The following is a 23,968-nucleotide window of genomic DNA, read 5'->3' as shown; positions in this document are numbered from 1 at the left end:
TGATAAGTACCACATATACCTTCATGCACTTCTCCCATCACAACTTTAGCTTGATCGACACTTAAACATTTAAGCAACACCCCATAAATCGTCCGACAATATAGCTCATCATCCAACAAGGTATATTTTAAAGCCTTATAGCGCAATTTTTGTGAAGCCGATTGAGACGGATTCTACAAATACTGATACACATCATACCTCCAATCATCGGCTGTAATCATAGCGACCTCTACGTCAATATCCTTCGCCATCGGCTTGTATCCTGATGCCCCCTGAGCCAAATCATTAGCTTCAACATTCTGCTCCCGAGAGACATGACTCAAGGTTACCAGCCGAAAACTGTCCATTAATTCTCGGCACTTCTCGTTGTAGACCATCAACACATTATTCTTGCATTCATATTCTCCTGCCAATTGACTGATCACCAACAAGGAATCCCCCATGATTTCAACAGCATCGGCTTCGACCTCCTTTAGCAACTGCAACCCCTTGAGAACTGGTTCATACTCAGCATGATTGTTAGATGCATAGGGTTTGATAGTATAAGCAAACTCAAAACTTGCCCCCCGAGGAGAAATTATAACTAAGCCGATACCACAACCATGAGTGCAAACCGATCCATTGAATAAAGTCCAAGGTACAATATCAACCGAGCCGATTCAATCATCACGATGCTCCACAATAAAATCGGCTATAGCCTGTCCCTTCACTGCCTTAGGTGATTCGTACTGAAGATCAAACTCCGTCAAAGCATATATCAACTTCACAACTCTTCCTTTCAAAACCAGAGCCGACAACTTGTATTTGATAGCATCGGCTTTGCATACTATAGTGCATTCGTTGGATAATAAATAATGCCTTAACTTTGTGCAAGAGAAGTATAAACACAAGCATAACTTCTCCACCGGAGAATACCTTGTTTCTGCATCCAAGAGCCTGCGACTTAAATAGAAAATAGCCCTTCCCTCGCCTTCGAGCTCCTGAATCAAAACTGAGCCGATTGACTTCTCATCGGCTGATAAATACAACCTGAAAGGCACTCCCTTCTGTGGAGGAATTAAAACTGGAGGGGAACTAAGATATTCCTTAATATTGTCTAAAGCCTTCTATTGCTTTGCCCCCCAAGTGAATTCTTGATCGGCTTTCAATCTTAGCAAAGGTGTAAAAGTTCCCAATCTCCCAGATAAATTAGAAATAAACATTCTAACAAAATTTACCTTGCCGATCAACGACTGTAGCTGCTTCTTGTCCTCTGGGGTTTAGTCTTCTTGATTGCATTAATGCTCCTCTGAGTTACTTCAATTCCCCTCTCATGAACAAGAAAACCCAAAAATTGCCCAGCCGATACGCCAAAAGCACACTTCGTGGGATTCACGAGTGGACTTACCTCCCCTCATTGTGATTGCCTTAACATTTTCAATGGAGGAGTCGGGCTGCCCCGGAATCCTCCTAGATTCATTTGCAGGTACTAATGAAGCCAATTGAGCTAGCTGGGTTTCTATCATTTTATTGAAGCTCAGCTGGTTTTGAAAAGCAGAAGCAAAGCCATCTAGCTTAACATTAATGTTCTCTAGGACCTTGTCATTCGCAGCTAGCTTTTTGCTTAAAGCATCAGTGGTTTTAGCTTGCGCAAAGGTGAGATCCTTCAAGGAGGGCTGGTTAGAAAATTTACCGTTATTGTTACCTCCTTGATAGTATGGGCGTGGCTAGTTCCACCCCTGACCTCCTTGTGGACAATACCCGTTGTTGTTGTTGCCCATGTACATCGCCTCACGGGTTTCCGGGCAGTCATTCTCAGAATGACCCGTGCCGCCGCAGACCTCACACGAGACATGTGAGTCCAAGGCCTTGACGGTGCCTTGTGGCCGTTTGTCATGGTTGTCCAATCACTTCATGAGGATGATGAACCCTGAGGTCCTCTTAGCACTCAAGGCTGTTGTTGGCCCGATATTTTGGTGAGTTGATGTTAACTACGATTTGGGAGAAACGTGGACGACCCGACTACAACCGTACTAGACGTTGTTGTGTTGTGCCTTAGCGATCGTTACACATTTCCGTGGGTTGTTGATCTTGTCGGTGCAGATCAACCTTATTCCTACAAGCAAATCGAAGGAACAAGCAAGAACAAGATAAAAGCAATCTGAATTGTAGATAGGAATTGAATACAAATGATAGGTTGGGGTTCCATAATGAGAAAACCGGCGATCTAACCGATCACGGGATTACCCGGCAAAGTAGCAAAGCTAAACTTTCATCTAAACAAAACCCAAGAAACCCTAAAGAGGTACCTAGCTACTTATAGGGGTGGGAGAACGACCAAGAGGGTCCTAGGGTCGTGCTCCACCTGGTTGGGGCGCACCCCACATGGGCCCCACTTGGGCCGGGGTCCCAAACGAAGTTACAAGTCCAAAGGCCCATGACAGGTGATGTAGCACCTTGTTTCTTCATCTGCGGATGACTTGGATGGAATTTGGCGATGAGGCTGGATCCGTTGGAAAAAGGACTCCGAGAGCTTTCCATCAAGTACTCATGGGCTGAAAATGAAGGTCGTATGCAGATTCGGCGGTCCTTTGAAATCAGCAGTATAGCAGGTGGCCGAATCAGATTCCAACACTTGGAGGACTTGATCTTGATAAGATATTGTTAATCCATGATGTGAGCTATGGTTGCATCGATAGTAGCCACAGTCACATCATCCTCCCCGTGTTCACGGAAAACCGTCCTTGGTTTTTCTATATGGTGCTCATCGTGTGGTCCATTTAAAACAACCTGTTTCATCCAATGAAAAGTAGACAAACTCGAGATAATATGATTAGCAATAGCATGTATCTCTAGCTTGCATATGTTATCCACATTGACAGGAGGTTCTAAATCTGAACAGATGTAAACTCTATGCACCAAATATATTCCTCTATCATCAGATTCGCCAAATATATGAAAAATAGCACTAGTTGGACATGGCAAATCAGACTTGGCAAATAATTTCTCCTTCAAATTATTGAGCTCACAAAAATCATCAAACTGAATATAGCCCAAAGTGTTTAAAGAAGATGTCAATTCTTGTTCCTCTATTTCATTAGCAATGTGAACAACATGCTTAAAATCGGCACACAAAGAAACACTAGAAACAACATGTTCATTCACTAGTTGTGGCATGGATATAAGTGAAGCATTATTACACAACTCTTCTTTATCACAATGAACAGCAAGTAAATCAACTTGTGATAAAGGCATCTCAGCAATTGGTTCCACTAATGGCTGCTCTACTGTAGCATGAACAGTGGACATGTGTAGCTCACCTTGAGTATACTCACCTTCATTTATTTCGGCACCATTTAATTTACCTTGAAAACTATCTTCATATATCGCGGGTGCTTCATGCTTCTCCTCTTTCTTCTCAGTGACATCATTCTCCTCCTTTTGTTGAATGTTCTGAACTCCCTGTAAAACGTTAGCAACACGAGACACAAAAGATTGCTCCTTGCATGTTTGCATATCATCATTGCACAAGGATATAGGAGATTCAAAAACAGGAGATAAATCACATTGTTCATACTTCCTCGCATTTGATTTGATCTGACTCTCAATGCTACAAGCAAGCATGAATAGGTGTCCAATATGATTATATTTCACATTAGCAAGCAAAACCTGAATTTTAGAATTAAGCCCCTTGAAAAATCTGCGCATTGTGTTTTCATTGCACTCTTTTATATCACTGTAGATGATACAAATTTTAAATTCATGAATGTACTCCCTAACAGTTCTATCACTTTGTTTCAGATGTTCAAATTTCTCACGAAGAGTACATTTGTAATAAGAACTCACAAAGCGCTTTCTCATCATGTTTTTGCATTCATCCCAAGTTTCGGGTTTGTTACTAACATAAGTCCACCAAAATAATGTAGAAGAGGTAAACTTATTACTAGCAGCCTTGATCATATGAGCATCAGAAAAATCATATTTGTCAGATTTATTATCTACTGCTAGCTCCCAATCAATATATGCGACAGAATCATACTCACCATCATAGAATGGTAACTTAGATTCAACTCGCGCAAAATTATAGTCATGTACCTCATATGCATCACGTGGAGAATTTGTCATATCTTTTCGACGGTGAAGAAGTCGATGTTCTCGTATTCCCTTGCGCAATCCTGCCATTGTTAGTAGCAAACAAGATACACACACAAGAATATACACGCTCCTATCAACTACTAGGTAGTGGCAGCTCAAATATCACACACTCAAGCTTTTAACCAAGCTCTTACAAGTTCTTACCAAAACAAACGGAATGGTGACGTACACCGACTCAACCAAGCACCCCAATGGAGGTTGGATGTATTGATGCCTTGGCAAACACTTCCTGTATGGCTGCAATCAAATCTGTGGAGCTCTGGGTAGACTTAAGTATGTAGCAAAGGAATAGCAAATGCTCAAATCAGAGAATGCAAAGTTGAATAATCGTTCAAAGTCAGTACCGTGCTGGTCCTGGGCTAGAACATACTAGAGACGCGAGCCTTGACACAAACGATACCACAAGATAGCACAACTAAAGCACAACTCTGATATATCAAAGCGACCTCAATGATAACAACTGATTTTCTCACCTTTTATGTTCCTTCTTTCTTTCTCTTTCTTTTTTTTTCTTTCTTTCCTTTATTTTTTTTCGGTGCGGCTTTTTTTTCACTTTTTGTATGCACCTTTCTGCATTTTTTTTCTGTTTTTTTTAACAAAAACACGGACTCAAGGACCTCAATGTAAGATCACGAGGACTCAACTATAAATATAAAAATTACAGGGACTCAACTGTAAAAGTACAAACCCAAAATTAGAACTATAAAAAATAAAATGCTCTCGTCCCATAGGTTCCGTTTTTGCAAACGGATCTCCAATATGATACTCCAAAAAATTTTCACCAAGCTCTCTAGCAACTCACGATATAGATTGAACCGAGAGGAGAGGGAGGGAGTCGGACTCAGCGTGGTGGTGGACGGCAGCGGAAGGATACTGCGAGAGGAGAGGGAGGGAGTCGGACTCAGCGTGGTGGTGGGCTGCAGCGGAAGGATACTGGACGTGTCCGGATTTGCTGAGATAAAAAAAAATGGAAACTGATCCAATCTACTATTTTCTTTCCAAGCACAACAAATACTAATCTAATCTAATCTCCTCCTTTCATCTTTCTCAGGCATCTTCTTTATGCGCAACAACACGGACATGACCACGGCACAGGGCATAACCACATGGCACATGACAGAAACCTAGGTGCAACTCCAAAATTGACCAACAAAAACTTTTGAAAACTAGAAAAACGAAACCCCGACAACACGACGATTCCGTTTTCATAGGTCCCGACGACAACAAGGACACGGCGGCGGCGGCGGCGACAGTGGTACTAAACGTGACCAGAACTCGAAACTCTAAACGGACTAAATGCTAAGACCAGCAGACGATGCAACGTCAACAAAGCAAAAACTAAAATGAACAATGCAATGGCACAAATATGGCTAGGTAAATGATGCGAATTTTTTTGTATAGCTATTTTCTGGTTATATGAAGATAAAAACTCAGCGAGCAACGAAAGCTCTGATACCACATGATGAACCCTGAGGTCCTCTTGGCACTCAAGGCTGTTGTTGGCCCGATCTTTTGGTGAGTTGATGATAACTACGATTTGGGAGAAACGTTGACGACCCGACTACAACCATACTAGATGTTGTTGTGTTGTGCCTTAGTGATCGATACACCTCTCCGTGGGTTGTTGATCTTGTCGGTGCAGATCAACCTTATTCCTACAAGCAAATCGAAGGAACAAGCAATAACAAGATAAAAGCAATCTGAATTGTAGATAGGAATTGAATACAAATGATAGGTTGGGGTTCCGTAACGAGAAAACCAGCGAACTAACCGATCACGGGATTACCCAGCAAAGTAGCAAAGCTAAACTTTCATCTAAACAAAACCCAAGAAACCCTGAAGGGGTACCTAGCTACTTCTAGGGTTGGGAGAACGACCAAGAGGGTCCTAGGGTCATGCTCCACCTGGTTGGGGCACACCCCACAAGGGCCCCACTTGGGCCGGGGTCCCAAACGAAGTTACAAGCCCAAAGGCCCATGACAGGTGACGCAGCACCTTGTTTCTTCATCTGCGGATGACTTGGATGGAATTTGGCGATGAGGCTGGATCCGGTGGAAAGAGGACTCCGAGAGCTTTCTATCAAGTACTCACGGGCCGAACACGAAGGTCGTATGCAGATTCGGCGGCTCTTTGAAGTCAGCAGTGTAGCAGGTGGCCGAATCAGATTCCAGCACTTGGAGGACTTGATCTTGATAAGATATTGTTCATCCATGATGTGAGCTATGGTTGCATCCATAGTAGCCATGGTCACATCAAGGTCCAGCTTGGCAGCAAGCATTTCCGTCTCCTTGATGGTATGCATGCCTCGCTAACAGGTTTGGAGTCGTTCCTCGCTCCAACCCATATTGGAGACCATCTTCTCTATTAGATCAACGGCTCCCCGAACCGTCTTAGAGAAGAAAGCTCCTCCAACTGCCGCGTCCAGGTGGTCACGGGATATGAGAGTGAGCCCATTATAAAAGTTCTGCAGGATCAGCCAGTTGTCCATCCCATGATGAGGACAGGCGACCACGTATTCCTGAAGTCGTTCCCATGCTTCAGGAATGGACTCGTCCCTTGTCTGCTGGAAGCTGGAAATTCTCCCCCGAAGAGCGTTAGTTTTGCCCATCGGGAAGAACTTTGAGAGGAATGCCAAGGACCATTTGTCCCAGGTGTTGATCGTAGCACGGTTGGCATAAAACCACTACTTCGCTTTCCCGAGGAGGGAAAACTTGAACAGCCGCAGCCTGACGGCGTCTGGACTGACACCCTTTATGGTGTACGTGCTGCAAATCTCCAGGAACTGCTATAGATGAGCATTGGCATCCTCGTTAGGCTTGCCACAGAACGGGCTAGCCTGTGCCATCGTGATGAGGCTGGACCTCAGATCGAAATCCACGTCTCCCATGTTGATCTGCGGCCCAAGGCCACATTGTCAGTAGAGGGTGAATTCACGGAGAGTCTTGTCAGCCATAGTCTTGAAAGTCGGTGGTGCTGGTATGGCTGGTTTCTTTCTCGGGAGAGTTTTCTACGGAGCGGCGACTCGTGGTTTGACGCTCCGGAAGAAAGCTTCTGGATTTTCCTTAAAGTTTTCCGGCAAGTTGAAACCAGTCATGCACTACCCTGTTTCCACAACAAAAGTGAAAACAACTAAGGTTAGCCTACAAAGGGCAGTGATTATACAGAGGTAAATATAAAGTATTAGTTTTGGTAATCTCTATTATGAATCTTCCCCAGCAACGGCGCCAGAAATGCTTGTTGGTATTTTTTAACGACATTACTAGAAATATTATTCCCAGCAATGGTGCAGAAATACTCCTGGTATATTCTGGTTACAGAGTTCATCCGCAAGCGCACGGATATATCATTGTAGCATTTCACCCAAGAGTATTCCAAGGGTATCGTATTTATTTAATCCCGTGGAAAGATCATGGTACAGAGAACCTGACTAATAATTTATATGTTACTTGTAATAATAATAATCTAAGCAGGGGTTAAGATAATTCAAGGATAGAGTGACACACAAGCAGGAAGCTACTCATTCTCATACTAAAATATCTAAGCTAAGTGGAAAGAAAAGAGAAAGAGAATCTATTCTTATACTTCTAGTATACATAGTACATACATCCCAGTTATCTGATATACTAGCTAATACCCTCTATCCGATGCCCTCCTGGTACTTCGAGAAGCCACCCCTGACTACCGAGTTCCTTATGACAACCCGTATGACCATACAACCGGGGCTAAATATGGAGGAGTACCCTCCACAGGAAATTAACTTAGGACTATATACACACTCGGAAGAATACCCGTACTGAGTTGTCACCATCAGCGGCCCACCTCTCATCCGCAGCAAATAACCCTAAATAATGATATCCCGTAATCTAGACACCACGACTAAACTACCAAATACTACTCTAATATCATCGTTATGACAGAGTAATTGCATGTGCAAACATTATATCCGCACCAAAGCATCCCCCAGATAAGCTAGCAGTATAATCAGTATAACATGAACATAATGTAAAGTTGTCATTCATATACTCGGAAAGTATTTCAATACCCTAAATGTATAAAGAAGAATATTCTAATAATAGTACAAAGCTTACAAAAGAGAAGAGAAGGGCTACTAGAGCCATACCCGAACTCTTCCGAAGGCTTCCGGACTCCGATTTCTACTCTATTCCTATTCCACTAGCTAGATAACACTAAACTAAACTTGAGAGAATATGAGAGAGCTTTGCTTAAGGTGTGTATTGAAATGGAGAGAGTGAGGGGTTTATATAGCCTCCCAATGACGGTTGTGATGGTTGGAATGGTCGGAAATACCCTCCAACCATCATTGGGAGACAATCTAAACCGTCCAGAAGAAGCCCTGTATCAATGGCGACGAGGGGGGTTCGGCCGAACCAGGGGCCGGCCCAACCAGCCCATAATTTGGCTGGTGGCCTCCTGGACTTCTCTACTCCATAGACTTCTGAATTTTAGCCCAATTAGTCATGTCATTTCTGAGTTCTTGGCCTATTCATTGATAAGTCTGATTCTCGACATCGTCCGATTGATCGATCGTCTGATTGGATATCGATTCTCCTTCATTTAATGATTATTCTCTGCAAAAGGTTAGTGAACCAAAGACTAGTGAAATATTATTATTCTAACATAAATAGCATTGCAAGCATAACTAGTTCTCCTCTATTTTGGTAATATTGACGGTCAAAACTGATCGCTAACGACCGTCAACAGTCTTGTCCCTTAAATAGGGGTTGGTCTTATCCTCTACAGGCCCTCCTCGACGTCCAATTCGGGATAGAGAACAATGAAAACCCAAAACATGCCTTCCTAAGCAAGTAAACCCGAGACCCGACGAAATAGACTCGGACTCTACATGGCCGGTCTGACCGGCCCTCAGGCTACGGTCTGACCGGCCCATACACGGCGGTCAGACCGGCCCTCTAGAGGAAACCGGCAGATTTTCTAAATCTTGACGTTTTTTCCTATCTTAATCATAAGTGTCAAATTTAGGTGTAAACAACTACCTTTACCGATGGCGGACAAATTATCTATGGCCATTCTGTACATACGTGAAGGTAGATAACAGGATGCCTTTGCATGAATACTGTATGTCCATCGATGGAATCTCGGATTAATTATCTCATGAATTTCATGAGGTATGTTTGCATGTTCATCGATGGAATCTCAGCACACTTAATTATCTAGATTTTGTCTTAAAATGCCCTCTCTTTTTTCTTGTTCTGTGTAGAGGGCATTAGAGCACGGCTCGTGAACAAGGACATGGCTCCATGGGTAAATTACTTTGCTGGTTGTACATTTGTTTTTCTATTAACTAGCAAAACAACGTTCTCCCATGTTTACTAAAAATATTTTCTTGCAGTGGGATCCTCCTGCAGTCGAGTATACATATCAGCAGACACTGAAATGGTCGATTTTTACTTCGCTCACCTGGATAAATTTGAGCATGAATTGAAGCACTTTCAGGGCCCATTTGAATCGCATAATACAAAAATAAAGGAATAGGAAAACACAGGATTATAATAGAAATTTAAGTACAAAACGAAGAACGGCAAAATACAGAGAAAAAACATAGGGATGACCATTTGATTGGACCGCAAGAAAACACAGGAATCAGATGAGAGATATAGTCATAGGAAAATTTTCAAGAGATTGAAGTTCTTGTTAAATTTCCTTCAAAATCTCTGTAGGATTGTACATTCTATAGTAATTTCAAAGGATAATATATGATTCAATTTTTTGTTTCAAAGGCCTGTACATGAAATTTTTCTATAGGATGGAAATTCTCTAAAACTTTTTATGTTTTTCCTCCAAGTCAAAGGGGTAGCATACCCAACAGCTTACCAATAATTTATCTCTAAAATTTAATTTTTGGTTTCTTAAACTGAAATAGAAAGTGAAAAAACTCCCCCCTCCAAAAGAAGGCCTAAATTCAATTCCCAAAATCTAAAAGTGTGTCCTTCTGTTAAAATTTTTAATTCTGCTTGTACTCCAGTACAAGCAGCAACAGCAGCTATTTAAGCAGCAAAAGTACGACCACCCTCATTTATCAAGTTTGTAAAATACCCACTTCCATCCATTTTTCCTGTTCATGCCAAATAAATGATTGAATGAAAGACAGACTTGAAACCATTATATTTGCTTGCAGCACATAAACAACAAGCTTCTCTACACAACCGAGGCAGTGTACAGCAATGAAATTTAGTTCATATATGTCTCATTTCTTCAAAATGGATGCAATGTATCTAGATTAACACTGGACAAAGTAAATAACTGCTACATATATATATCGGAGGAATTAGTCCCTCCGTTTCACAATGTAAGTCATTCTAGCATTTCCCACGTTCATATTGATGTTAATGAATCTAGACTATAGATTCATTAACATCAATATGAACGTGGGAAATGCTAGAATGACTTACATTGTGAAACGAAGGAAGTAGCACTGATAGGAGCGACCGCTCGGTGGCGCGCTCCGCCGCGCCACACCGCGCCGACTCAGCGACGTTGAACAGCATCTCGGAGGCCTGGATGGGCGTGGCGGGGATCTTGGGCGTGGGGATGCGCTCCACACCGTGGGACCTGTTGGCGACGCACCAGTCCTGGATGACGTGGCGGATGGCGTGGTTGGGGACAAGGTCCTCGAGCCAGAGCGGCGCGTGGGTGACGGGGCACACCGCGCGCCCCGTGTCCAGCCACGCCTCGATCCCCTCCCTGTCGTACGTGATCCCCATCGTTGCCATCACCAGGTCGCGCATCAGGTCCAGCGAGATCGGGCACCGGAAGTGTGCCGGGATCGCCAGCTCCGCCATCGCGCCACCCCTCTTCTGCAGCAGCGACGCCTGCGCCTTCACCATCACCGCCTTCCGCGACCTTCGTGCCAGCAGCAACATCCCAAACTCTCGATCGATCACCCGAGACCGAGTCGCCGGCGCCGCTGCGGAGGAAGAGGCCGCCGCAGCCACAGCCGCCGCCGCCGCCGTTGAGGAAGATGTCACCGCCGTCGCTGCCGCCGCAGCCACCGTGGAAGAGCCCGTCGCTGATGGCGCTGCCGCGGAGGAACGAGGTCGCGAGGAGGAAGAGGATGCGAACATTTTCGCCGTGCGCGCGCGAGAGGGAAAGATGACTGAGATTGGGAATAAAATTCGCTCCCCAGAAGTAAGGTACGATATATCTGGAGTTGGAAACCAGATCTATTGGGAGATAGGATAAAGATTCTGTTGGAGACGATTTTTAACCAAAATTTCTTAAATCTGAGGATAGGGAATCAAGAAAGGAAGCTGTTGGGCATGCTTTTAGTATGGCTATTTTTGCTTCTTGCTCTTTCATCATGACAGTAACCATGGGTAAATTTGAGCATCAATTGAAGCACCTGTTATTTTTGCTTCGTGCTTCGTCATGACAGTTCCATGTACAGTATATGTAATATGACTGTATGTATAAATTATGTATTGCAATGTCCATAAAAAATAAAAATAAATAGTTCACGCACATGTACAAAATGAGTGATCAGATCATGTCTAGTGGGAAATTCATAGCTTGTCCCGACTCCCAAGTTTTTAGTGGTTATGATCCCATATTTCAAAACCACGAAAGTTATAATGGTATGGATCCAATTAACCCTTAAAAAAAGTGCAATCTTTTCCCCAGCCAAGGAAAGAATACATCACACAACCAAGTAACCAACCAACCAACCATGGAGGAATCACAAGAACATTTACCCGAGTTCCTCCGAACAAACACAAAGATATAAAGGAGGTCCCACCATTTCAGGTACCTGGACCTTGTTTAGATCAAAAAAATTTTGGCCAAAAACATCGCATCAAATGTTTAGACACATGTATGAGGCATTAAATGTGGGAAAAAATAATTGCACAGTTTGCATGTAAATTGAGAGACGAATCTTTAAGCCTAATTACGCTATAGTAAACATTTGCTAATGACACATTAATTAGGCTTAATAAATTTGTCTCGCAATTTACAGGCGGAATCTGTAATTTGTTTTGTTATTAGTCTATGTTTAATACTTTAAATGTATGTCCGTATACTTTAAAATTTACACCCAAAAAACTAAACACACCTCTAGTGCAGATATCTCGGTAAAACATTGCACAAAAGAAAAAGGTAGAAACAACTCGCTCGAGTAGTACGGCATTAAACGACATTAGGATTAGTGCACCATTGCCTTATGATCAAAAAAAGGATTAGCCACATAACCACCTGGATTAATTTTTTTCATGTTATTACTGCTTGCAAGAAGAACATTAGGAACACGACGAGCAGGGAAAAGCAGAGCACAAGAAAGCAGAGGAGGTGGATGGGAGTGAGAAATGAGTGCAACTTACCATTTTCGATTATTTGTAAAAAAAAATACTATTAAAAAATTACTTTTAAGCTCTAAAAATTCCACAAAACTTTCAGAGAGTATTTTAGAATAAGGAGAATTTAATAACAATATGTCTGACCATAATTTATTTAGGACATTTTATTTCCCATTTTTACTTCACGTGTTGAATGATTTGCTTACTAATATAAATTCTAGAGATAAATTATTAAATAATTTATAAATCCATAAAAATAGTCATAGTCAGGTTGTGACACCTCCATCCACCCGTCACAAGTAAAGTGGTTGTGCCATTACATCCTACTTTACTAGGACTATTAATCAATGTCGCAACTAGCCGGCAGATTATTGACAGATATGTACTTCTAGTGGTTGTGCCATCACATCCTACTTACTCCCTCCGTCCCACAAAAAGCCCATTCCTAGCATCCCAACGAGAGATTCCTAGCATCCCAATAAGAGTTTAGTAAAGAGTAAAAATGACCAAAATGCTCCTCATTATTAGAAAATGTAGTAATATTGATAGGTAGGTAAAAGGTATTTAAGAGATAAAACTTCTCGTTTTATGTGCTAAGGTTAGATAAGATGATAGAAGTTGGTTTTTTGTGGGATAAAATTTAAACTCACAGAAGTTGAGTTTTTTAGGACGGAGGGAGTGCTGTTTGATTAAGCTGGCATGGCCACCTTTCAAATGCATGGCCCCGATCCAGATGAGATTTTGATTGAACTGAAGCTCATGTTAACGGATGCATATACTATGGTTACTCCCTGCCGTACGATCCAAACAATAACAAAAAGAAAATTACCATTTGGATTTGGTCATGCTGGCATGGCCACCTTTCGAGCAGAACTGCATACACACACAGGTTCCATTAATTTTGACAATTTGAACATTTGCAAAAACTATTTTTACAAATAAACCGCTGCTAAAACTTATTTCAAATCTGACCCTTTTGTTCAACGCCAAATCGTGTGGCGCTGAACTTAGGCACCTCAGCGCCAAATAGCATAGTGCTGAATGTACGTTGGCACGCTGACTTAGTCTACCATCCGCCGTGGCACGGCATTCAGCGCCAGCTGACGTGGCGCTGAGGTGTCTAAGTTCAGCGTCACATGATTTGGCGTTGAGTAAAAAGGTCATTTTTGAAATAAGTTTTGGCAGCGGTTCATTTATAAAAATAGTTTTTGCACAAGGTTAAATTGTCAAAATTGGTGTGGTAGAAATGAGATAGCTCTAGGCTATAGCTACTTCATACACCATACTACTCCCTCCGTCCAAAAAATATCTATTCCTGGATTCCCTTGGTAAGTTTAGAACTGAAGTGAAACCAAAATAACCTCATTAACTACGTTCATCCGTCAATATTGTCGCTATCTATATCCATTAATTAATACTACTAGTACAGCACGTACAGGGAACATCTACGAGAGAAAAGAAAAAGGCAAGATAAATTAAATTTTTGCACTGCCGAAAGAAGAACATCTCAGCAATCTGAAAAAACACATACAGGAGACATCTATGACAAAAAAAAAGAAAAAATAAATTGAATTTTTGCACTGCCGAAAGAAGAGACATCTCAGCAATCTGAAAAAAAAAAAGAATTGCTCTGAATTCAGATGCAAGAACTAATTTTTACACTTGCCAAAGAAAAGATAGCATCCCTCCAATCAGGAAAAAAATTAATGATTTTAATTCACATACATGAACTAGCAAGTACCAAGAACATAGAAGAACCAAAAATAAAGAAAAAAAGAAATCTGCATAAGATCTCCATGAAAACAGCATGCCACTGCCTTTGTCGCCGCTGCATCCATCCGACGCCACCGTCGCCTTCATTGGATCTGCCTCCCCGCAAGCCTCTGCCTCAACCACCACATCCCAGCCGCCGCATCAGACGCAGAAAATCGCGGCTAGAGGAGAGTGAGGGGTGGAGCAGGACTGCGGAAGGGAAGGGGAGAGGGGTGGAAGGGGTAGGAGGATCGGTGAGGTTCCGCATCTAGACGCCGCCATGAGAGAACGAGAGAGATGCGAGAGGCTTGGGAAGAGATAAGGTTGGCACGTGTGAACGCGAGATCGTTGCCCTCCGTATCCACTACTACTACACTCCGTATTCACTAGTATGGCCCACAAACGATTGGATGGAGTTAACATTTCTCGTTTTTTATGGGACAAACCCCTCCCTCCAGAATTCGATTTATTGTGGGACGGAGGGAGTATACATCTAGCATCATATCGTCCTAGCTAGCTCAGCACCTCAGCTAGCTCAGCATCATATCGTCCTAGCTAGCTCTAGCTCAAGCAGTTGGCCCTTCAACTATGTCCCGCTTCCTGCCATACATGCATTTTGGTCCTAGTAATCAACTACAGGCCGCTAGCCATGGTATGTATTGTTCGTTCTGTACCTGTTTGGATCTGCATCATGCATGCCGGCAATTATATTCAAGTGTGAAATGTGAAATGATGATCTGCATTGCATTGGTCAGTGATGCAGCCGAGAGAAATCGCCCGGCTGCTGCTGGGCTTTTGGAGCGAATGGGCAACCCAGATCATTGTAGTCCTCAGCCTCATCCAGCAGTTCTTCCCGCTCTTCTTCTCCGGCATCCGGCGGCGCCAAGGCAGAAACAAACGGAGGGCTGTCCTCTGGCTGGCGTACCAGTTCGCCAACATCACCGCGACGTACGCCCTCGGCAGGCTCTCCCTCAGCGCCGCGCAGCGCAGCCACCGGCTCGTCCCCTTCTGGGCTCCCTTCTTGCTGCTGCATCTCGCTGGTCCGGACAACATCACTGCCTACTCGCTCAAGGACAGCAAGATCGCAGGGCGCCATGCCCTGACTCTCTTTGTGCAGGGCCTAGGTGCTGTGTTTGTCCTCGTCAAGCATGTCGGTAGCAGCAGGACCTTGCTGTTGCCGGGTGCCATCATGGTCACCACCGTGGCCGTGTTCAAGATGTTTGAGAAGACTTGGGCTCTCTGGATCGCCAACTTTAAGGTCATCCTGTCGTCGGTGGAACGAGAAGACGGTGAGGAGGAACCGCGGCAATTGTACCGGGTTTACCTTGAGGAAGACGAACTACCTCGGGGGGGATTCAAGGGGAAGGAAGTCGACGAGGAGGAATTCCTCATGCGGCGTGCCCACGCCGTGTTCCTCGTCTGCAAGTCTGCCATGGTTGATTCTTCAATGTATGATCCAGATAGATACTTTCTCAGAATACTTGCGTACCTTAGGGAGAACAGGGTGGATTTGTGGACGCTGATGGAGATGGAGCTCTCCCTCATGTATGACATTCTCTACACCAAGGCAGCCGTCATCCACACCTGGACCGGCTACTGCATCCGCATCGTCTCATCGCTCACCGTGGCTGCCTCCTTCCTGCTGTTCCAATTATATGGTAAGGAGGGGCAAAGTAGCAGAGCTGACATTACCATCACCTATGTTTTACTGAGTTCTTCCTTGCTCATGGAGATGGCATCACTTTTGAGCGCGCTCTGGTCCACCTGGACGTTCTCCTTCCTATGTGCAACGCGGTGGACCAGCCTTCGACATGCAGCCTTGTGCTCTAAGAAGTGGCACTGCCTTCGCAATATGGTCCTCTCCTTTCGCCGGCTTGCCTACAGCACAGGGATTTGGAGTTACTTGAGCTTGTCAAGGAGGTGGTCAGGTACCCTGGGGCAATACAACATGTTGGATGCCTGCACTGCCAGGCCTCCTCTACTTGGCAAACTGGTAGTGAGGCTAGTCTTCAGCAGACTGTCCAAGAAGCTAGGCTTCAGCAGATTGGCAGAGATGTTGGGCTTCGGAAGACTGGCAGAAGAATTGAGCTACAACGTGGTGACAGCTGACATTCCAAAGGGACTCAAGGACATGGTAATTGAGTATATAAAATTCATGATCAAGGACAGGACCGTGAATACACTAGGAATTTTTAGGGAGCAATGGGGAAAGGTGGCAATAAAGCGTTGGTTGGAAGATAAACAAGTTGATGACGAGTACAAGGAATACCTCGAGAAGAGGCTTGGTGCTGAGCTCCACAAGGGTATTATCGTCTGGCACATCGCCACTGACATCTTTATTGCTCAGCGCAAGGCTTGGTGCGTGAAGGAAGCTGTCAAAGCATTATCAAACTACATGATGTTCCTCCTTGTCAAACAACCAGGCATGCTACCTGGCCTTGCTCAAAACAAGATGTACCAATGGACCAAAGAAAGTCTGGCCAAAGAGTGGGAGGAAGCTGGTGTACCCGCATATGTTTCTGGGCTCCATCCAAGTCAGAAACTTGCCAACATGCTACATGACAAGGAGGTCACACAAGATCTGATATCTAACCGTTTATTTTTCGCCACCCAGCTAGCAAAACGACTGCTTGAAAGAGATGACACGATGAAGCTGGTCTATGGGGTCTGGGTAGATTTTCTTATATATGCGTCCAACCGATGCAGCAGGGAGTCCCATGCCAAGAGGCTCAACAACGATGGTGAGTTTACAACCATCGTATGGCTTACAGCAGAGCACCTTTACCAACTTCAAATCTATGATGCACAGGAAAAGCATCATTAATTCTATCACTCGTTTCATCTGCAGTGACAACATATGTGAATATTTACATCGATCATGTTTGTTATTTTTTATATTTTCCAATTCAACTAACCTACATGCTAGGTTAACTTCTATACTTTTCTGTGTTTTAATTGTACTTTTGATCAATTTCTTTACCATTTAACCATCTCTTTATCTGTAGAAGACAATAGTATTATCTATTATTGAAAATTGGCCCATATGTGGGGCCACCGGCTCACCACCTAGCCGTCCATATGATTCTTTGTTGTCCGCTGATTAATCACTTTCAAACGTCTAAGGTAAAGCAATTCATAACTCAAGCAGCCAAGCCAGCACAGTAGAATCTAAATGCACATGGTTATATGCTAATGAAATTCGTTATAAAAAAGATAGTGTCCAGAGAGTAGTTGAATTCTGCATTATGTATTCCTTGAGCTTTTCTATAGTACATGATACTTCATGGTACATAATATCGTCACATTAGACCACAAACAAAATAAGGAAGCACAATCACTAAACAGATCAAGGGCTAAAAATATAAGATACCATTTAAATAAGGGAATGTATCCTACACACACAAGCCTTCACGTATACACACCGTGCACACCAACTAAAAAATATCACTAAAAATTCTTGGAAAATATGTATATGTACTTTTAATAGTATCACATCTACGTGTAAAGTCTGATCTTCAAATTCATCCTACATAAAGAGCAACAAAAAAGATAAAATTCTGACAGACTTATAGTCTTAAAACTGTCAAAAATAAGTTTTTTTTTGTTACTGCTAAAATATAATGAATTTGAGGTTAAGATTTTACACGTAGGTGTAATACTATTGAAAGTATATGAACATTTTTTTCTAGATGTTTCGGTGAAATTTGTTTGTTGGTGTGTACGGAGTGTGCACACGAAGCTTGTGTGCACATAATATGTTCCCTTTAAATGAATGGTCAGATTTAATTTGGTAGCTCAAACAGATTAAAGTATGAACTGTTACCTTAGAACGACTCAATGATGAGAAGTCCTATACACTCAGCAAGCATCCTCTTGCTAAATAACACCTGGAGTACTAAGAATATGATCTACACAGGGTATTAGCACTAACACAATGGGGATTCAAAATCCGAACATAATTTGTTTAACTATCAATATAAAATAAAACAAATCAGACAGGCATGGCATAGAGCGCATTTGAGATCTAGAGCCTTATGATTCTTGTTACACACCTTGATGGAGTGAAATGATAAATGTTTGCAAGAGATGTTCTTGTTGCTTGCATCCTCTTCTCATTTCTAGCTCCCCTTGTTCTTCACCTTCAACCAAACCTGTAGCTAATCTGATTAGCTGCTGTCAGCTAGGAAGAAGAAACAAAAGCAGAAGAGAGGGTGGGTAGAGCAGAAATTCCTGCTGCTGCATGCCGATCGATAGTGCTGTGCTGCTACCTTCTATACTCTGTTAATCACTAAGTTCTCTGTTAATTCGATTATGATAACATCTTGGAGTAACTTGTATTCTGAACAATTTATTTAAACTCCCTTCTGGACTATGTACATTGAAAAAGTCTACAAGTCATAAAACTAGTTTAGTATTGAACATAAAACGTTTCTACCTTTCTCTATTTATTTTTCTGCAAGTCCATGAATGTACAGGAAACTGACTAACGAACTAGCATTGCTAGAAATTGGACCTAAGACAAATGAAATAGCAGTTCAGTAGTTGATGAGGATAGCAAGTTTACTCCACATATGAAGATCAAGTATGACGCAGCGTTTGCTAGTTGCCTGGAAAAACAAGGGTATATGTCATTTACTCATTTTTGTATCAGATAATTCACTATTGGTTTCTAAGACAACAGAATACTTGAACAGAATCAAGTATACCTGAAGGGTATTTGTCTGGGATAGCATTTATATACAAATTTTCATAATCTTGGTTCTGGGAGATCCATGTTGGTTTATCAATCTCATTGGCTTCAGGCTTTTCACAGCTAAGAGCACTTTTTAGAAGTTATACAAATATTTCAATTCATCCTGCTGTTTCTAACGCTGCACCCTATAAACATTGAAGGGCAAGTATGTCGATGAAGGACACAAGACTCTTTTTTCTTGAATAAGCAAGAGAATTGCGTTTCATTTCATTAAGAAGAGAAAAAAGGAGGAACTGGGAGGGGAGCCTCTCCCCTCACCAAGACTCCACAGGACTAGGCCTTTACAAACTCAAGAACCTGAAACTGATCTCATCCCGACGGAGCTAGCGACTTATCTTAGACCTTCAAAGCGAAGAACACAATACTTCAAACTCAAAGCGAGGTTTGATTTCCCAACAGTAAATGTGCATTTCAGTAACAAATCATACTGCTGTAAGGATCCGTAAGAAAATATTTAGATGTTAAAATAAAAAAAGAGAATCTTGTTCGCATCATAATTCATACCTGATCTACTGTATGAACTGCAAACTGCCATCCACTTTGACCATACTTCTTCTATATCACTCTCTTGATAGTGGAGCAGAAAATCATCGTCATGGATTGTGGTTGGTGTCCCACAAATACTAACTTCAAGTCAACCACACAATTACAACAAACAGTTGCATCTCGGATCGTGTCACTGTGTGACGGATATGAAACTGCTAGCTGCTGGAAGGACATATCTGACATCACAGTTTAATGGGCCTATTGCAATGGATAAGAAGAAGCAAACCTGCAATCAAGATATTAACTAATCACTTATGTGTCATGAATCGAGTAAATAATTTTCATGTGCAGAGTGACTCCTTTAAAAGATCAGATCGTTTGAGAATTGAAACAGCTGGGCACTAACCAACAAAAAACAGTTGCACTTTAAAAACAAACGAATTGATCACTAAATCATATAAATACCAAATGATAATAATAAACTTATGAGAACTGGTAAGGAAGTGCATATGGGATCATACAAAAGAACACCTAAGGTAGCAGAACTGTGTAAAGTTCCATTTGCAATTAAAAGAAGATGGCATCTCCCCTATGGTTTCAAAAGGCAAACATTTTATAGTCAGACTGTCAGAGCCTTCAGTGCAAACAAATACTACCTACATTCTTTTTGCTTGTCATTTTGGATATCACCAGTCTCCAATGCACATGTTTCATCACTAATGTTGGCTCGGCTTCAAAACCGTACGTGGAGCTTCCGCCTCATACGGCTCCTCTAGGGATGGGGGTAGGCCCAGCCCAGGCTTGCCTCCTCCTTCCCGCCCACACCTTCATTCTTTTCCTCCTCTGATCTTAGAAAGCATACTAAACTTCACTCCAATCTTTCTCCATTAGCTCGAACTATATTTTTATAAAAGCAATTAAAAATATAACTATATGGAAGTGCTTTCTATAAGAAATCTAACTATATTAACTAATCATTTAAGGTTTTGATGTTTGACTACATGCATTCTAGGATAACATCTGAGAACGGAGGTGGTAACTATGTAAATCGTCTAGATGAGTACAAAAACTGAGGCCAGGGATTCAAAATGAACATTTGAAATTAAAAAAAAAAACAACAGCGATTAACTGAACAAAGGAAAAAAACATCATAAGAAACTATTACTATTTGATACTACCAAAGAACTAAGAGAGAACACAAATAGAGGAATAATATCTTTACGATAAGTTCGACATGAATTTTACCAGACTTTTTCATTGCAATGAACAGAGATGAAAAATCATGCATCACTGTGTAAAGATAAGGAAAATATCATCCATCCTGAATGCTTATCACCGACAATTCTTTCCTCAACTTCTCTGCCATCTCATAATCCTCAGCCTTCTCATAGGCACAGACAAAGGCACAGTACACCTCACTGCCAGCCTTAAATCCCATACCAGCCATCTCCGCCTGGAGTCTCATTGCCACCTCCACCTCCCCTTGCTCACAAAGTTCCCTTATCAATACCTCGTAACATTCCCGACTTGGCACAAACTCTTCCTTCCTCATCTCTTCCTTCAAAACACCTAATGCCTCCTTCACTCTCTTCTTCTGACACAGTACATTCACCACCTCCTCTACAACCTCTGCCGCCATCTGGAACCCCCTCCTGCTCATGTCTGCACGCACAAGCATTGCCGCATCGATATCCCCCACCCTACAATGCCCTCTAACCAACCATTCAAATGTCGTAACGCTTGGGTCGATCCCACCCATCTCCATATCCTTAAACATCTCCTCTGCCATCCCTACCTCCCCCACACCACAGTACCCACTGATCATCGTGTTGTACGCGGGAACATCCGGTTGGATTCCTCCCTCAACCATCTCATCCCACAGCCCTCGTGCCTTCTCCACCTCCTTGCTATCACAATACGCGGCCATCCGGATATTGTAGGTGCACACATTGTGTACGCAGGAATATCTGTCCATTTCCTGGAGCACAACCTTGAAAACATCGCACTTCCCTTCACGGTAGAAAGCGAGGAGGAGGGAGTTGAAGGTATGAACGGTCGGCAGTAGCTGGCTGTTGATCCTTGAACTCGGGCGCGTGTAGATTTCGCGGTACATGTCGAGGGCCGCGGCGGCGGAGGGGAGGGAGCGGAGGAGGGCGGCGGAGGTGGAGGGGAGGGGGCGGGCGCCGGCAGCGAGGATGCGGCGGGCGACGGAGGCCGCGGCGAGGGCGTCGCGGCGGGAGCGGAGGTAGGCGAGGAGGAGAAGGTCAAAGACGAAGGGCGCGGAGGCGAACCGGCGGTAGGTGGCGGCCAGGGCGGCGAAGATTTGAGAATGCGGGTAGTGGCGGGCGGCGGAGGAGAGGAGGGAGATGGCGGCGCGGCGGAGGCGGGAAGCGGCGGCGACATGGGCGGCGGAGACGGAGAGGAGGAGCGGGGGCGGAGAGCCAGAGGGGAGGAGGCGGCGGGTGGCGAAGAGGTGGAAGCTGAGGGCCACGTGGGGGCGGCGGCGGAGCAGGAGGGGGACCGCCGCGACGGCGGAGGCCGGGAGGGGATCGGGCACGGCGAGGGAGGAGAGGTGGGACCACTTGGACCTGGAGCGGTGGGAGGTGAGCGCGGAGGCGGCGGCGGCGGCGTACGGGTGGTCGGCGTCGATGAAGTATGCGGAGGAGGGGTCGGCGGTGGGATCTCCGCCCATGGTGGCGACGGCTCGGACGGGACGGAACGGGACTCCTTTCGAAATTATCGGCTCCGTTTGGTTCCAACTGAGAAAACGGGGACGATATGCCACTCTCCAATATAATACACCGGATAAAATGTCACTCAATATAATACCCTGGAGAGACAGGGAGAGGGGAGGGCCGACCAGGCGGCACCGAAGGCCTCGCCGAGCGGCGGCGCAGGCGGCCGGTGGCGACGACGGGGGAAGGAAGATAGGCCTCGCCAGGGGGACGGGACGGTGGCGGTGGTCGGCGGGGACGTGAGGGGGAGGAGGATAGGGAGAAAGAAGAGGCGACTGCAGTGGAGCTCAGACCGTCATCCCCGTCGCCGCCTGGGCGGTGATGCTCGCCGCGCCATCCTCCTCCCTCCACGTTGCCTCCTCCTCCTCCTCTTCTTCCCCCGCGTCGCTTCCTCTTTACCCCCGTTGTCACCACCGGCCACCTCCACCGCCGCCCCGTCCTCCCCTCCCCGTCGTCGCCGCCGGCCGCTGCCCGGCGAGGCCTCCGGCGCCGCCCGGCCAGCCCTCCCCTCTCCCTCTCTCTCCAGGGCATTTTGGGCACAAAAATCTCTAAAGTGGCATTTCATCCGATAGGTAATGTATTGAGTGGCATTTTATCTGATGCATTGTATTGTGTTGCATTTTATCTGAACCCACTTTAGAGAGTGGCATATCGTCTGTTTTCTCGATTCCAACTAGTACTATCAGATTGGGGCACTTGAATTCCAAACAGAATTGAAACCAAATTTTTGTGTCTAGTTGATATAGGCCTTGTTTAGTTAAAAAAATTTACCCAAAAACATCACATCAAATCTTTGAACACATGCATGGAGCATTATGTCAGGGTTATGGATACCACATACCTAATAGTAGTTGACTAAATCTCGGAAGGAGCCACCACATACCATGTCTTATACGGAAACAACCTTCGGATATGGAGGGAATTCTGGATAAGGAAAGAACCAGAGTTCTACATGGAAACGACAAGGACTACTCGGACTGTATCCATATCGGTTTCCCTAGTTCTACTTGGACAAGGGGACACCTATAGGTATAAATACAAGGCCCCTTAGGAGGAGAGGGGACACACACCATAGACGAACAACAGAAGCCACAACATACAAGCCAACATGCGCCAAGACAAGACGCCGGATATCGATATCAGAGATATGCCTGGAGGACCCTATCTAGTACCTATGGAGGCCGGCTGTAGCGATCTAGCGCTGTCTCTGATCTCATCGGGCACGGATTCGAGGAGGAAGACTACCCTGTTGTCGACTAAGAGTCAGCACTTCAGACCGCCATGTCGACAACGGTTAGATAGGCTACCCCAAGTATTATACTAGTGTGATTATGGTGACTAATAACAACGACCAGCTTCGGCTAACAGGATGTAGGGCTATTACCTGTCAGATAAGGGGCCAGAACCTGTATAAAAATCCTCGTCTCCATCTCTTTTACTACAATCTCGCGTATATCCTAGTACCAACGATCCCCATGCTATGCAAATACCGGAATCGCGACATCAAACGTCGACACATTAAATATAGATAAAAAAATCTAATTGCATAGTTTGTATGGAAATCGCGAGATGAATCTTGTGAGCCTAATTAGTCCATGATTAGCCATAAGTGCTATAGTAACCCACAAGTGTTGACGGATTAATTAGGCTTAATAAATTTGTTTCGCGGTTTTCCAGGTGAGTAAGAAAATTAGTTTTTTCATTCATGTCCGAAAACCCCTTCCGACATCCGGTCAAACGTCCGACGTGACACCCAAAACTTTTCTTTTCGCGAACTA

The 23,968-nt window shown here is 44.0% G+C and overlaps 3 protein-coding genes and 1 non-coding gene across 10 annotated transcripts; 2 read left to right on the top strand and 2 right to left on the bottom strand.

Annotated features, from left to right (window-relative positions):
- Positions 1 to 173: 173 nt before the first annotated feature.
- On the bottom strand, positions 174 to 11,000 carry LOC127756271 (E3 ubiquitin-protein ligase PUB22-like). The gene is made up of 3 exons (XM_052281655.1): positions 10,566 to 11,000; positions 3,345 to 3,441; positions 174 to 406 (listed from the first exon to the last, which is right to left on the bottom strand). Exons 1-3 carry the CDS (start codon positions 10,998 to 11,000, stop codon positions 174 to 176), a joined length of 765 nt encoding a protein of 254 aa, XP_052137615.1.
- LOC127758259 (small nucleolar RNA R71) lies at positions 6,621 to 6,727 on the top strand. The gene has a single exon (XR_008013682.1). It is a non-coding gene; the product is annotated as a small nucleolar RNA R71 (small nucleolar RNA).
- A 3,708-nt stretch (positions 11,001 to 14,708) lies between the features above and the next one.
- Positions 14,709 to 19,220, top strand: LOC127757188 (uncharacterized). Of its 2 annotated transcripts, XM_052282649.1 has the most exons (3): positions 14,709 to 14,868; positions 14,972 to 16,957; positions 19,110 to 19,220. In XM_052282649.1, exons 1-3 carry the CDS (start codon positions 14,805 to 14,807, stop codon positions 19,124 to 19,126), a joined length of 2,067 nt encoding a protein of 688 aa, XP_052138609.1. In that variant the 5' UTR covers positions 14,709 to 14,804; the 3' UTR covers positions 19,127 to 19,220. The 2 variants fall into 2 exon arrangements, with proteins under 2 accessions (XP_052138609.1, XP_052138608.1); XM_052282648.1 differs by lacking the exon at positions 19,110 to 19,220 and having other exon boundaries at positions 14,972 to 17,270.
- LOC127757189 (pentatricopeptide repeat-containing protein At2g15980) lies at positions 17,281 to 22,227 on the bottom strand. 6 transcript variants are annotated; one of them, XM_052282655.1, is made up of 4 exons: positions 20,701 to 22,227; positions 19,474 to 19,741; positions 18,781 to 18,823; positions 17,281 to 18,367 (listed from the first exon to the last, which is right to left on the bottom strand). In XM_052282655.1, the coding sequence occupies exon 1, from the start codon at positions 22,145 to 22,147 to the stop codon at positions 20,768 to 20,770; it is 1,380 nt and encodes a 459-aa protein (XP_052138615.1). In that variant the 5' UTR covers positions 22,148 to 22,227; the 3' UTR covers positions 17,281 to 18,367; positions 18,781 to 18,823; positions 19,474 to 19,741; positions 20,701 to 20,767. The 6 variants fall into 6 exon arrangements, with proteins under 6 accessions (XP_052138615.1, XP_052138612.1, XP_052138614.1 ...); XM_052282652.1 differs by having other exon boundaries at positions 17,281 to 18,823; XM_052282654.1 differs by lacking the exon at positions 18,781 to 18,823.
- Between the last annotated feature and the right edge of the window lie 1,741 nt (positions 22,228 to 23,968).

Source organism: Oryza glaberrima, chromosome 12, assembly GCF_000147395.1.
Source record: "Oryza glaberrima chromosome 12, OglaRS2, whole genome shotgun sequence".
Taxonomy (NCBI): Eukaryota; Viridiplantae; Streptophyta; class Magnoliopsida; order Poales; family Poaceae; genus Oryza; species Oryza glaberrima.
Note: the sequence above shows the minus strand (reverse complement) of the source record. Positions and strands in the feature narration are given on the sequence as shown.

Coding starts and splice junctions, on each gene's coding strand:
- LOC127757188 (XM_052282648.1), top strand. CDS start 14,805: ATGTCCCGCTTCCTGCCATACATGCATTTTGGTCCTAGTAATCAACTA. Junction 14,869..14,971: donor ACTACAGGCCGCTAGCCATG/GTATGTATTGTT, acceptor TGCATTGGTCAG/TGATGCAGCCGAGAGAAATC.
- LOC127756271 (XM_052281655.1), bottom strand. CDS start 11,000: ATGGTGAAGGCGCAGGCGTCGCTGCTGCAGAAGAGGGGTGGCGCGATG. Junction 3,442..10,565: donor TACTTCCTTCGTTTCACAAT/GTAAGTCATTCT, acceptor AACGTTTTACAG/GGAGTTCAGAACATTCAACA. Junction 407..3,344: donor ATATGAAGATAGTTTTCAAG/GTAAATTAAATG, acceptor GTCAATTGGCAG/GAGAATATGAATGCAAGAAT.
- LOC127757189 (XM_052282652.1), bottom strand. CDS start 22,147: ATGGGCGGAGATCCCACCGCCGACCCCTCCTCCGCATACTTCATCGAC.